Source organism: Protomyctophum bolini (assembly GCF_963924005.1).
Source record: "Protomyctophum bolini genome assembly, chromosome: 12".
Classification (NCBI taxonomy): domain Eukaryota; kingdom Metazoa; phylum Chordata; class Actinopteri; order Myctophiformes; family Myctophidae; genus Protomyctophum; species Protomyctophum bolini.
The window spans coordinates 3,093,311-3,107,832 of NC_137873.1; the positions used below are offsets into that span (position 1 = coordinate 3,093,311).

The following is a 14,522-nucleotide window of genomic DNA, read 5'->3' on the forward strand; positions in this document are numbered from 1 at the left end:
TTCAAAATTTCGGAAATTGCGGAAATGGTAATTGCGGAAATTGCGGAAATGGAAATTCTGGAAATGGTAATTGCTGAAATTGCGGTAATGGAAATTGCGGAAATTGCGGAATTCTTTTTTCATTTTTTCATTTTTTTCAAATCCACAAAAATGATGAAAAACGGCGCGCTATAGTATGCCGTACCATATAGGCTATAGCCATGTGCTCATGTACCCCCTGTCTATTAGGTCAGAAAAGTAATATTTAAACAGTAAATAAGACATTTTTGGCAAATGCAATGTAGTCTATATGTTTTGTGGGAGTGTGCAGGTTTTATTTTGCATAGAGAGATGTGTGGTGGAAGTGTGGTTTGGTCGGGGATAGAGCACGAATGAACGGCCATGTGCTCATGTACCCCCTGTCTATTAGGGTAGCAGGATATGTGATTGTTCTTTATAGCAATTTTATGTTTCATGCATTTTTATTTTATTTATTCATAATTATTTGAATAAATGTTCACCTTTTACTTTTAAATGATTTGTAGTTTTTGAGCATTTTAACTTAAACGCCCAATGCATATTTTGCCAATGGCAATAGCACAAACTTCGGCATGCTACTAGTCCTACATACTTACACCTAGCAGCCCCATTCAAAAAAACAAAAACAAATCATACACATGCAGAACAAACCAAAAACAAATCATACACATGCAGAACAAACCAAAAACAACATCACTAAAACAAAACATAATAATGCTGAAGACCTCAGGTGTTTGCTGGCCTTAAGTAGGCAACCCCAACCAATCAGGGGAAGGGCTGGTGATCCAGTAGGCAACCACAACCAATCAGGGGAAGGGCTGGTGAGATGGAAGTAACCACATACTCACCCTCTCCTGCCACTCTGCCACTCTTCCATAGACTGTTCTACTGGCACATATATGGCTGTACGGATATAATTCAACTTTGCTGTTTCATAACTTTGTTTAACTATTGATTCAACCCTCCGTAAAGGAGTTAACGAACAGCCGGAACAGGTATGGGTAATTTGTGATTTAAACACACACCGTTATATTACTCAAACACACACTTCCTCCAAGTTGCAATAAAGGCTCGCAAACAATCACTTATTTTCCGGCCATTTTATTACTACAATCTCATAACACACTCATACACGTACAAACACACTTCTACTAAACTTGTGTACAGTAAAAGCCTTATTTGCCTTGTCTGGCCCGTGTTCAGATATAGTTCAATAGCTTCCACAACTAATTGTTCTTAATCATTATCACAAGATTCAGAGGTCGCGACATTAGACGCGTTAGTGGCATTAGCAGGTAATAAACTGAAACACAAAGAAACACAACATATACTATTAATTCACAGATCTAGCGACTGCACAAGCGTATCATTATGACAGAGCATTTAACCGTACTTATTAACACATTATAAAGACTTACGCAAACGCCATGTCTCCTGCTCATTACATTTCTTTAGAATGAACTGGAAGAGTCACGCTCCTGCTAGTATATCCTGTTAAAAGCACGCCTCTTGATATCTGATACTTCCTATACAATTGTCATCAATTATTGACTTCACTGTGTCCCACTAGCATACGCACCGCATTCCTCTAGTAGTAGCATAAACACATTTTACCTCCCAATTAACTGTATTAATATCTACATCCCTGAGATACTGTAATTGGTTGAAAAGAGCCCACCACCCGGAATAAACGCGACAGTGGCATTGGAGTAGAGGTAAAATTATTAGGATAATGGAAATACCTAAAAAAAAAAAAAACAGGTTCTTAGTTGCTTTTCACCACTGCCGCACAATGGCTCGCTAATAGGTTTATCCTTGATAGTCATATTCCGACTTACTCAGTGTCTTGCATATTTCTCCATTGTTGACAATGCAGCCGGAAATCCACTCCACCTGTCTGTGGACGTCGACGTAGACACTAGGCTTTTCACCGCCGCATGACGCACTCCCCCAGCTGGCCAAGCCTGCCACGTAGTGAACCCCCTCGTCCCTGCAGATCACGGGTCCGCCCGAGTCACCCTGTAAGACACACAGCCATATGAGTCACCCTGTAAGACACACAGCCATATGAGTCACCCTGTAAGACACACAGCCATATGAGTCACCCTGTAAGACACACAGCCATATGAGTCACCCTGTAAGACACACAGCCACATGAGTCACCCTGTAAGACACACAGCCATATGAGTCACCCTGTAAGACACACAGCCACATGAGTCACCCTGTAAGACACACAGCCACATGAGTCACTCTGTAAGACACACAGCCACATGAGTCACCCTGTAAGACACACAGCCATATGAGTCACCCTGTAAGACACACAGCCATATGAGTCACCCTGTAAGACACACAGCCATATGAGTCACCCTGTAAGACACACAGCCATATGAGTCACCCTGTAAGACACACAGCCACATGAGTCACCCTGTAAGACACACAGCCACATGAGTCACCCTGTAAGACACACAGCCACATGAGTCACCCTGTAAGACACACAGCCATATGAGTCACCCTGTAAGACACACAGCCACATGAGTCACCCTGTAAGACACACAGCCACATGAGTCACCCTGTAAGACACACAGCCACATGAGTCACCCTGTAAGACACACAGCCATATGAGTCACCCTGTAAGACACACAGCCATATGAGTCACCCTGTAAGACACACAGCCATATGAGTCACCCTGTAAGACACACAGCCATATGAGTCACCCTGTAAGACACACAGCCATATGAGTCACCCTGTAAGACACACAGCCATATGAGTCACCCTGTAAGACACACAGCCACATGAGTCACCCTGTAAGACACACAGCCACATGAGTCACTCTGTAAGACACACAGCCACATGAGTCACCCTGTAAGACACACAGCCATATGAGTCACCCTGTAAGACACACAGCCATATGAGTCACCCTGTAAGACACACAGCCATATGAGTCACCCTGTAAGACACACAGCCATATGAGTCACCCTGTAAGACACACAGCCATATGAGTCACCCTGTAAGACACACAGCCACATGAGTCACCCTGTAAGACACACAGCCACATGAGTCACCCTGTAAGACACACAGCCACATGAGTCACCCTGTAAGACACACAGCCATATGAGTCACCCTGTAAGACACACAGCCACATGAGTCACCCTGTAAGACACACAGCCACATGAGTCACCCTGTAAGACACACAGCCACATGAGTCACCCTGTAAGACACACAGCCATATGAGTCACCCTGTAAGACACACAGCCATATGAGTCACCCTGTAAGACACACAGCCATATGAGTCACCCTGTAAGACACACAGCCATATGAGTCACCCTGTAAGACACACAGCCATATGAGTCACCCTGTAAGACACACAGCCATATGAGCCATATGTGAGGTATAAAGTAGAGCAGCCTTTTGTTCATAAAACAGAAAGATTGGGTATTGGGTAAGACTGACGTTATGTATCTTTCAGGACCTTTCACTGCTTCGTCTCAACCACTACTCTATGGCTCTGGTCTCAGCCACCGCGGTGGATATTTTGACATTGCATTTTCTTTTTTTTTTATGGTGCCACTACTGTTGGAGCAGCCATAAACTGCACAGGTTCATCCCGATGTTCTTGGCATCTTTGTAATGTTAGTGTTAGTAAAAAGCAGGTAAAAGTGTAACGTTTGAGGCAGTCACTCTACAGTTCACTGTAGTAGAAGAGGTGCGGGTTTACCCCACAGCTATGTCGGCTCCACCTACAGGAAATACCTAAGCTGCGACCACGGGACCCGTTTCTGAATTCGTCTATAACAGCCCAAACAGAGCTCAGTATTTGGCAAGTTGTTTGTCTTTGTCGTCGTCATGCCAGCTATTGTTAAGCCACTCGTTGTCAGTATATGTACACGGCCCAGGATTCCGAATATCAGTATGACAAATCGTCCAGCGATATCCAAGGATGAGAGACGTAGCTACTGTATGTCTCTCATCAATGCAACTGCAAAGCCATCATGTTTCATCGTCTACACAGGTTTTAGTTGCTGGCATGCAAGGATATACCAGGCAAGTTATACATTTAAGGGGATAGATTCTCTAATCTTATCTATATGGACATTATAACGTATTCTTGGTCAATCTGTGTGTGTTGCTGTCCCATCCATCCATCCATCCATCCATCTTCAACCGCTTATCCGTAGTCGGGTCGCGGGGGCAAAAGCTCCACCATAGAGCTCCAGGCTTCCCTCTCCAGAGCAACACTAGTGACTTCCTCCTGGGGGAAACAAGAAAAAACAAAAACCTTCCGGGCAACGTGTCCCGAAGCCATTACCCGGGAAACCGGGATCCCTTAACCCTTAACTAAAGCTCTTGGCTCGGCGAGTCCAGTTTCCCAGAGTCTGACACGCACACACACACACACACACACACACACACACTTACCGTACAGGTGCTGACTAGTCCCTTCTTGTCTTCTCCACAGATCATGGTGTTGTCCAGCAGGAATCCATAAATCTCCGTGCAACGCTGCTGAGACATCAGGGAAACCTGTCCTTGTGACAGTTTGGACGGGTTGAATTCTGAGGGACGACAAGAACACTGGTTACTTGGTTTACCCCTGTGTTATTATCTGAGGGACAAGAACACTGGTTGGTTTACCCCTGTGTTATTATCTGAGGGACAAGAACACTGGTTGGTTTATATAGACTGGTGTAGCTTTTATTTAAAGGACCTATAACATAAAATTCAACTTGTTAAATGTAGTTTGTGTTTTTGGGGCTCCCATATGTGTTTTCTATCCCCACAAATAACCAATCTTGAACAATCAGGCTTTCATATCATATTAGGTGTTTTAATGGAAATTGCTCTCAGGAACAGCTCAACTGATTTTGTCCTCATCGTGATGTCATCAGCAATGTCCACCATTGTAGATTTCCCAAGCTGGCATGGAAAGGAAACATGCCTGGTTTTATCTAGCATCAGTATTATAATGACTCAAATATTAAATAATCTGCATATCTGCATCCCCACCACCTCAGGACATTGTGGCATTGTAGCTAAAACTGCTTTCAAAGTCCAGAAAGAAATGACAAGGACTGGTTATATCAGAGTGGTGATTGAGTCTCAAACAATTAGAAATAACTTTGAGGGACATAGACAATATGATATTAAATATTAAAAGCAGCTTTAAAGAGGGAGTGCCAGTTTTTCATGTGTCTGAGGTGACAGTACTTCATTAGACACCCTGGAGTCGTTTTTATGTGCAATGGTGTATTCACTTTGTATTTAGGGTTTCTTCCTGGAGGCTGAACCAGACAGTCAAACGGGCCAATGAAATAAACAGTAATATAGTGACATTACACTATCAGCCCCTCCTCTGAGCCCTCCCTCTCCCAACTAAAGCTGTGGGTGTGGCTTCAGTCCAGATGGATCACCACTCATCACCACCCATCACCACCCACCACCACCCACCACCACTCATCACCACCCATCACCACTCATCACCACCCATCACCACCCACCACCACCCATCACCACCCATCACCACCCATCACCACCCACCACCACCCACCACCACCCACCACCACCCATCACCACCCATCACCACCCACCAAGCAAACCAGGCATACTTAATTAATTGAAAAAATATAACTCCTTATATAACAATAAGACCTGATGATCATCTTTTAGGGTGGAAAACAATCACGGCACTCCATCTTTAAGGTGTGATTAATGGTAGTGAAATGGTTGGACACGTACCATCTTTAGTTCGGCCCCATCCAGAGATCATACACGGCGTTCCATCGGGGGACATCTTGTTTGGCAGACAGGCAGGTGTAACGTAGCTGTTTTCATTGGCACAGAATGCTCCGTTGGTGGTTTCCAGCTGCAGTAATGCTGAGACACAGTAAACACAATAGTTACATAACATTAGCATCTTTGACTGTCAATTGCAATATTTAGGAAAGACCTGAAATCATGGCTCCATCTACACACTCACTGGTCATAGTTAGATTCTGACCCTGGATAGCCCATCTCCCATGCTCAGGACTATTCTCCCAGGGTACCTCTTGTCCTATGTATATAGCTCCCAGCCTTATATATAAGGATTATTTATTATATGTTCCATGGTTGTTTTGTCTGTACAGTATGTATGTGTATAGTTTCATGTTACAAAAGTGGACCACAATGGAAACAAGCTAAGGCTTTTTTGTGTCTAAGTCCATTTGGCGTTTTTTTAAATGATATCATTTTTCTGTAATTTTCTTAAACTGCCAATAAAGTATTCTATCTATCTATCTATCATGATGTCATCATTTAGACCTTTAGGCATGCTGTGTGAGTGACATACAGTAGATGAATGGACCAATCAGAGACATACAGTAAATTAATGATTTCAAACTCCTCAATGAGGCCTCCCCCCCTACCTATTCTTATCTACAAAATTCTAGGCTCTCTAGTCGTGGCGGTGGAGTTGCTGTTATTTTTATTCAAATTGTATTTGTACCCCTCTCTCTTTTGGTGATTTTAATTCATTTGAATATCTGGCATTCATTATCAAGCAACAGCGTACACTCTTTGTCTGAGGCCGCAGTCACACGAATCAGACAAGCGTCTTATGGTTGTCTGATGAAAAGCATCAGACAAGACAGCTCCCAATGCATTTCTAATGGGAGTCACGTGGTCTCATCAGACAAACGTGTTTCATGGGGGGGGGGGGGGGGGGGGGGGCAAGACACAAGACACAAAACATTTTGTAGGCCACAAGCTGAAGAACAAGGCGGCACCTCAGACAAGACAAAAAGGGTTGGGTTTACCCGCCAACCAATAGGAGAGAAGGTCCGTTTGTTACGCTGCACTGGGCGGTCTTTTCACACTCTGTTGTTTTTTTTCTGCAGAGTACAGACACGGAAGAGGAAAGCGCCTATGCACTTTCGTAACGAAAAGTAGTTTGGTCTGTTCCAGTAAGCAATTCAACAGGAAAATATAATCCCTGCCCGTCGTGGCCGAACAGAAAATTAAAACAAACGTTATAATTCAAGGTGCATGCATTTTATCATTCACTCCTAACCTAGCTCTGGTCTATATAGCCTAATGCTTATATAATTCAGGTGTCGCGTCGACTCCGTTCAGATCTCTCGTTCCACCTCGTATCAGTTTGTTATTCCACCCGACCCATAATCAATAGTTATGACTGCACGGACCAACGATATAAAAGGACATCAGTGCTTTACACAGAGGATGCGACATTATAAATGAAGGCCTACTTCAAACCATTCCGTATGATTTGGTTGTTAAAATAAAATAAAACTGTTAATATGAATGAACATGTTTTCCGTTCGCATGGGCAGTGCGCATTGGACTGGATATTATATGGAGTTGGAACAACTGATGTTCAGGAGGAGGAGAAACGCGCATTGGCCCTGCCCTTCACGCCACTCTCCTCCCTCCACGTCAATCTACCTGTCCCCCTTTTATATCTGCCCAATACCACCCAGAATCCTCCTTGCTTCGCCTGCCTCGCTGCGTCGCACACTAGCCGCCTTCCTACAGGCTTCTCTCGCATTTTATCAACACCATTTCCTCACTCACCGTTCGTCCACGGAACCAGCATTCTACCTCGTTCGCGTACTTCCAACGCCACCAAGGCTCATCAACATGTTTGCTGCGGGCTACACAGACAGATGGCCTCCCCAACTTCAGAACCGGCACACCGTCACGACACGGGACCCTCGCCGATCAGATGACGCCACCCACAGTTCAAGAGCCACGCCGTTCGAGCCAAACAGAACGATCCATCCGCCTCCCCAACACTACAACTCACAAAGCTAAGTTTCATTCAACCGTCCGTCCTTTCATTAAGCCACAGCGTAGCTCAGGGCTTTCGGCTTTCCATTCATGCCCGAATCTCATACTACGCGCAGCCTGTCACGTCATCACTCCGTGACAGCCCAACCAGAAGCAGTTCCTGCTGAAACCACACGGGGTCGCCGAAGGCCAGCTAACGGACTGCACTCACTATAGTGCTTCTCCCTGCGGTCTCAGGCTTCCACGCAGCCTTCTTTCATGTTAACGGCTCGCACTTTCACAGTGTTTCCCTGCAGCCAAGCTTCCTTATGTCGTGCGTATCATACCGTATGGATGTAACAATTGCTTGCCATTCACTCAGCCTTTCAGTCACCTGCCTATTCTCTGTCTTTCTCTCTCTCTCTGTCTATCTCTCTCTCTCTCCCTCTACCCCCCCCCCCCCCCCCCCCCCCGCAATATTGCTTGCTCTGGGTGGATCTTTGTTGGTTGTAAAGTATCTTGAGACAACTTGTTGTGATTTGACACTATAATAAAATTGAATTGACTATAGACTATTGAATAGACTTGCATTTACGTAGTCCTAGCACTTCTTAGTAAACACGTATATCGTATAATATAGCATAGTACGCAAGTTGACATAGATACTCCGTGCTTTTGTTCCCACTTAAACGTAAGTCGCCCTGGATCAAGAGCGTCTGCTAATTGCCCAAATCGTAACTCGTTTTTAGCCAGTCGGCCAGCCAGCCAAGCCCCCAGCCTCCCATCCCCAGGCATTCTTCTGCCTTTTTTCAGCTAGTCACGCTCCCAGCGCCTCTCTCAGGCCCCAGCCACTCCTCCAGCCATTCAGCCAGCCACTCTCCCAGCGCCTCTCTCAGGCCCCAGCCACTCCTCCAGCCATTCAGCCAGCCACTCTCCCAGCGCCTCTCTCAGGCCCCAGCCACTCCTCCAGCCATTCAGCCAGCCACTCTCCCAGCGCCTCTCTCAGGCCCCAGCCACTCCTCCAGCCATTCAGCCAGCCACTCTCCCAGCGCCTCTCTCAGGCCCCAGCCACTCCTCCAGCCATTCAGCCAGCCACGCTCCCAGCGCCTCTCTCAGGCCCCAGCCATTCTTTCAGCCAGCCACTCTCCCAGCGCCTCTCTCAGGCCCCAGCCATTCTTCAGCCAGCCACGCTCCCAGCGCCTCTCAGACCCCAGCCATTCCTTCAGCCATTCACGCAGCCAGTTAGCCAGCCATGACCCACGCCCCCGCCATGCTCCCATGCCATGCACTTTACGTAGCCTAGCACTTCTTAGTACACTTGTATATCGTATAAAATTATAGTATAGTATGCATAGTCGACTAGATACTCCACCGTTACGTTCTTAGTTTATACCCGATTCACGATAACTACTCTTACGTTTGCGACGTACGACATGCTTTGTTCCTGCTCACATGTAAGTCACTCTGGCTCAAGAGCGTCTGCTAAATGCCTAAATCACAAATCGTAAATGGTATTTCAGCCAGTCGGTCAGCCAGTCACTCTCTCAGCCTCTCACTCAGGCCCCTGTCCCCCCTCCTTCTCACCTTCCACAGCTAGTCCGACGGCTGCCCCTCCCCTGTCCCCTCCCTCTCTCCTATCCCCTCCTCCCCCCCCTCTCTCTCCTATCCCCTCCCTCCCTCTCTCCTATCCCCCCCACTCTCTGCCCGCCTCCGCCGAGGCTCCGCCCACCTTCCTCATGGCTTCTCCTGCCGAGGCTCCGCCCACCCTCCCTCGGGCCTCTCCGCCTTCCCACAGGCCTCACCCGCCTACCCTCCCCTCCCGGCCCCCCCTCTCCAGTATCTGCCCACCATCCCTCCGGCCTCTCTCGCCTTCCCACAGGCCTCACCCGCCTACCCTCCCCTCCCGGCCCCCCCTCCCCAGGCTCTGCCCACCTTCCCTCCGGCCTCTCTCGCCTTCCCACAGGCCTCACCCGCCTACCCTCCCCTCCCGGCCCCCCCTCCCCAGGCTCTGCCCACCTTCCCTCCGGCCTCTCTCGCCTTCCCACAGGCCTCACCCGCCTACCCTCCCCTCCCGGCCCACCCTCCCCAGGCTCCGCCCACCATCCCGCTGGCTTTTTCTGCCTTCCCACAGGCCTCACCCGCCTACCCTCCCCTCCCGGCCCACCCTCCCCAGGCTCCGCCCACCATCCCGCTGGCTTTTTCTGCCTTCCCACAGGCCTCACCCGCCTACCCGCCCCTCCCGGCCACCTACCACCCCACGCTGACTCCTCCCAGCGTCCTTTCCGACTCCTCCTACCCCCCCCCCCCCCGTCCTCCCAACTTCTCTCTCTCCACAGCAACCCCACCCCCCATCCCCCCCAGCTACCTCGCCACCGTGGTATCCCTTTTCATAATAGTCCATTCTTGTAATATTCCCCGTCAAATGTTTTGGTCACGTGCTAGGACAAATGTGCCTCGTTATCAGTCCATATTTGCAATATTCCATGTCAAATGTTTTGGTCACCGTGCTAGAACAAATGTGCCTTGTCATTAGTCCATATTTGCATTTGTCATTTACAGACGATCCGCTGCCCGCCGCCTCACTCCTCTCTCTCCTGTCCTCCCTCCCCGTCCCCCCCTTCCTCTCTCCACGGCCAGACCAGGGCCGCCCAGAGAGTGCCTGCCCCAGGAGATCCAGCTAGACCACTTCCCCCACGCTCGATCCATCTTCCTCCCGACCCACTCCCGCCCCCAGTTCTAGACCTTGCTCGTTTTTGTTTTTTTTGGGGACCTAGAATACAAACTATGCGCAGACACGGGTTCCTCTCTCAGACCCGTATCCTGCCCCAGACCCTCAATTTCAGGTTCAGGTTTAGGTTCAGGCCCAGGTTCAGGTTCATTCGTCACGTGTACAGATACAGAGTATATTTACAATGAAAATGATTTAGTGTTAAGCGTTAAGACCATGCGACTTCGTCCGTGATGTGTATACCCAGGTCACCATTCTCCCCCGGAACTTCCCCTCGACACCTCTCCGCAGCGGCCCTCCACCCTCCTAGGCAGTCGGCTCGGACCGTCCTCCCTTCCTCAGACCTCGCCACGCTCTCGGCCCTCACCAGCCACGGCCACATCGCTCCTCCGCCCTGACAACTCTCCCTTCCCTAGACCTCGCCACGATCTCCAACCTCCCCTAGTCACTTTCACCATCACTAGCCACGGCCACCTCGCTCCTCCACCCCTACAAATCTCCCTTCCCTAGACCTCACCACGCTCTCCAACCTCCTCTAGTCACTTTCACTAGCCACCTCGCTCCTCCACCCCTACAACTCTCCCTTCCCTAGACTTCACCACGCTCTCCAACCTCCTCTAGTCACCTTCACTAGCCACCTCGTTCCTCCGCCCCTACAACTCTCCCTTCCCTAGACTTCACCACGCTCTCCAACCTCCTCTAGTCACTTTCACTAGCCACCTCGTTCCTCCGCCCCTACAACTCTCCCTTCCCTAGACCTCGCCACGCTCTCCAACCTCCTCTAGTCACTTTCACTAGCCACGGCCACCTTGCTCCTCCGCCCCTACAACTCTCTCTTCCCTAGACCTCGCCACGCTCTCCAACCTCCTCCAGTCACTTTCACTAGCCACGGCCTCGCTCCTCCGCCCCTACAATTCTCCCTTCCCTAGACCTCGCCACGCTCCGCCTCCTCTAGTTACAACTTCCACAGCACTCCCTCCACATCGGCGCCGCATCCACTGCTGCCAGCCGAGGCCCCCAAGACCTCGCCACCCACCTGCTTGGCAGATGGGCCACCCAAGCCTACCAGTTCCACCCGTACGAACCTCCCTGGCTTCCCCTAATAAGTAGCCGCGGCCCGTTGCTCCTTTTGGGGATATTGTCCATGCGCACCGTAAGACGAACGCCTTACGACGAACGCCACACGACGAGTGCCATTCGACCTCCTCCCCAAAGACTCCAGGGTCGGCGACCCCCCGGAACCTACACATCCGCATTCATTCATCCCTCCTTCATCCCTCCATTTATTCACTGTCAATAAATTCCTTAAACCTCCCCAATGGCGTGTTTATTCCTACTAGTGAAATGGAGTTGGAACAACTGATGTTCAGGAGGAGGAGAAACGCGCATTGGCCCTGCCCTTCACGCCACTCTCCTCCCTCCACGTCAATCTACCTGTCCCCCTTTTATATCTGCCCAATACCACCCAGAATCCTCCTTGCTTCGCCTGCCTCGCTGCGTCGCACACTAGCCGCCTTCCTACAGGCTTCTCGCAACCCACCCCCACCCCTTCACCTCCATAGCAGCTCCTCTCCCCGCTCCCCCCAAAGGAGCTACTACACCCACCTCACCAAAAGTGGATCAAACGATTAAAACAAAACTCTCTCCCATCCTTATCAGGTTCCTGAGGGGGGATATTGTCCATGCGCACCGTAAGACGAACGCCTTACGACGAACGCCACACGACGAGTGCCATTCGACCTCCTCCCCAAAGACTCCAGGGTCGGCGACCCCCCGGAACCTACACATCCGCATTCATTCATCCCTCCTTCATCCCTCCATTTATTCACTGTCAATAAATTCCTTAAACCTCCCCAATGGCGTGTTTATTCCTACTAGTGAAGAAACAGTCGTAGCCATGACTTATATTTCTGAAAATGCTACTGCTCCCAAACAATCATTTTGGGCATGAAATGTTGAAGGATAAATGTAGATGTGATAATGATGTGCCGTGTTGGCTATGCCCAATGGGCCTACTGTACATTAGGCCTACTTCAGATTATGGTTCAAATATGATTCCCCCCCTTTTATTTCTCTCTTTTTTTAATAACATTAACATCGAGGTGTCGTCTCCTCTCCTGAAGTAACGCTGAACGGTCGGACTGCAGATAGGAGAGAGCCGTGCGCCCAGGCGCAACTATAGGCTCCAACTTGGAGACGCATGTCATCTCTTATCCTATATTTCGCCTATAGCCTGCATCGACGTCTGCGTCATGGCTAACAGCCTGAAATGCAGCAAGTCGTGTGTTGTGGTAAAATGGATGCGCTTTATTAAAAATAATGGAGTCGTTGCTAACAGAAAATATTAATTTTCCACAATGATGCCATGCTTAGTCTGCGTACCTGGAGGCTATATACATGCACACGGAATCAGTGCCAGACTTGGCACCTACTGTGGTAGTGGTACTGATAAAGTGGAGACGCAACACGTTGACACAACCAACAAGCTACTAGCTACTGTGTCCCGCTCTGCAGCTAACAGCGTAAGGACAACAACAGGCAACACGTGGATCTGTTCCGCATGTCCTCGCACCGCCCACGCACCGCCCAGATTCCGCAAAGCATTGTGGTCAATTGATGCGACAAACGACAAGACAGCTGAAACCATAAAACATTGATAAGACGCTTGTCTGATAGGTGTGACAGGCGCCTGAGGCCTCTTTTAGACGGCGACCATCTCCATATAACACGTCAAAGTCCCGTTGCGTTCTCATTTTTTTGGACCATTTACATGAGAACGCACACTTGAATGAAAACGCTACAAAGTGCATGCATATATATGCCAGGTCGCTAGGTGGCGCGTGTCCTTGTGGGGTCCGTGTGACGCAGCGCATATATAAACCATAGACATAAGTCACACATGCGTAGAACTACTTCCGTTCTTCTTCTACACAGAAAGTAAACAAACGTCGCGTCCTCATCACACGCAAACCGGACTATCCGACATGGTTGTTGTTGTTCGTTTCCCCTAGCAACTGACGCATGCCTATGACACCATGTAAAAACGTAGGACACGGGTGAGCCGACCAGAGCTGACGTAAGCCATGATGTCACAATTTTTGCGTATCCACCGTTTTGCCTGTTTATATGGAGACCATAGGAAACGGCGTTCTAAAATATTTCCACTCTGGGAGGTGGTTTCACTTCGTTGCGTTTTCACCTCCTGTGAACACGGTTCTCGTCTAAATGACAGCAGCAAACAATACTTTATTTTGCCGTTTTTTATGAACACCATCCTCGTGTAAAGAGCACCTTAGTCTACCGTCCCCCCAAGCCAAACTGCTCTTTCCTCACTGAAATGCTACCCTCCAAAGCATTGGCCCCCACCCGCTCCCGCCTCACCCTTTAACCGCCACCAAATTCTGTAACATTTTTGTCACCACCGCAACCACTCCTGCTCTCCATTATTCCCCCAACGACCAACTCAACTCTTTTAACACCATCTGCCAAACCACACTGGATATTGTAGCCCCCTTCAAAACCCGGCTAAACTCCACCCATAAATCCTCACCCTGGCTGAACGACCACACTCGTGCCATTAAGAGAGAATTTAGGATTATTGAGCGCAAATGGAAATCCTCCAAGTTAACCGTCTATCTCGAGCTGCTAAAAGACCTCATGAAGGGTTATAATAACGCGGTGAAGGAAGCTAGAGCAAAGTACTTTTCCAAACTCATCTCAGAGAACTACAACAACTCTAGAATCCTATTTAAGACCATTGAGCTGGTCACCGGGGGTCCCCAGACCGCTGCGAAAAATTCTTATCCTTCTTCATCAGTAAGATCGACTCAATTAGGTCCCTGCTGGCCACTGCACAACCCTTTAACTGCCTTTTTGTGCAGCGAAGCGGATATTGCTCCTGTCACTCCCGTTGCCCCCCTCTGCTCTCTCGGCCAGATATCCCTTGAAAACCTCCATAAACCATCAGCCATATGAAATCCTCCTCCTGCCCCCTAGATATTGTCCCTACCTCTCT

At 48.9% G+C, this 14,522-nt stretch overlaps 1 protein-coding gene across 1 annotated transcript in view; it reads right to left on the minus strand.

The window, feature by feature from the left end:
* Positions 1-1,070: 1,070 nt before the first annotated feature.
* Positions 1,071-14,522, minus strand: part of LOC308325536 (chymotrypsinogen A-like) — a 17,426-nt gene continuing 3,974 nt past the window's right edge. The window contains exons 4-6 of the mRNA XM_080778062.1: positions 5,752-5,889; positions 4,435-4,571; positions 1,071-2,037 (exon numbers count right to left, since the gene is read on the minus strand). Of these exons, the coding sequence (XP_080634188.1) occupies positions 1,828-2,037; positions 4,435-4,571; positions 5,752-5,889 (485 nt within the window). The 3' untranslated portion in view covers positions 1,071-1,827. The remainder of the gene's footprint in view (positions 2,038-4,434; positions 4,572-5,751; positions 5,890-14,522) is intronic.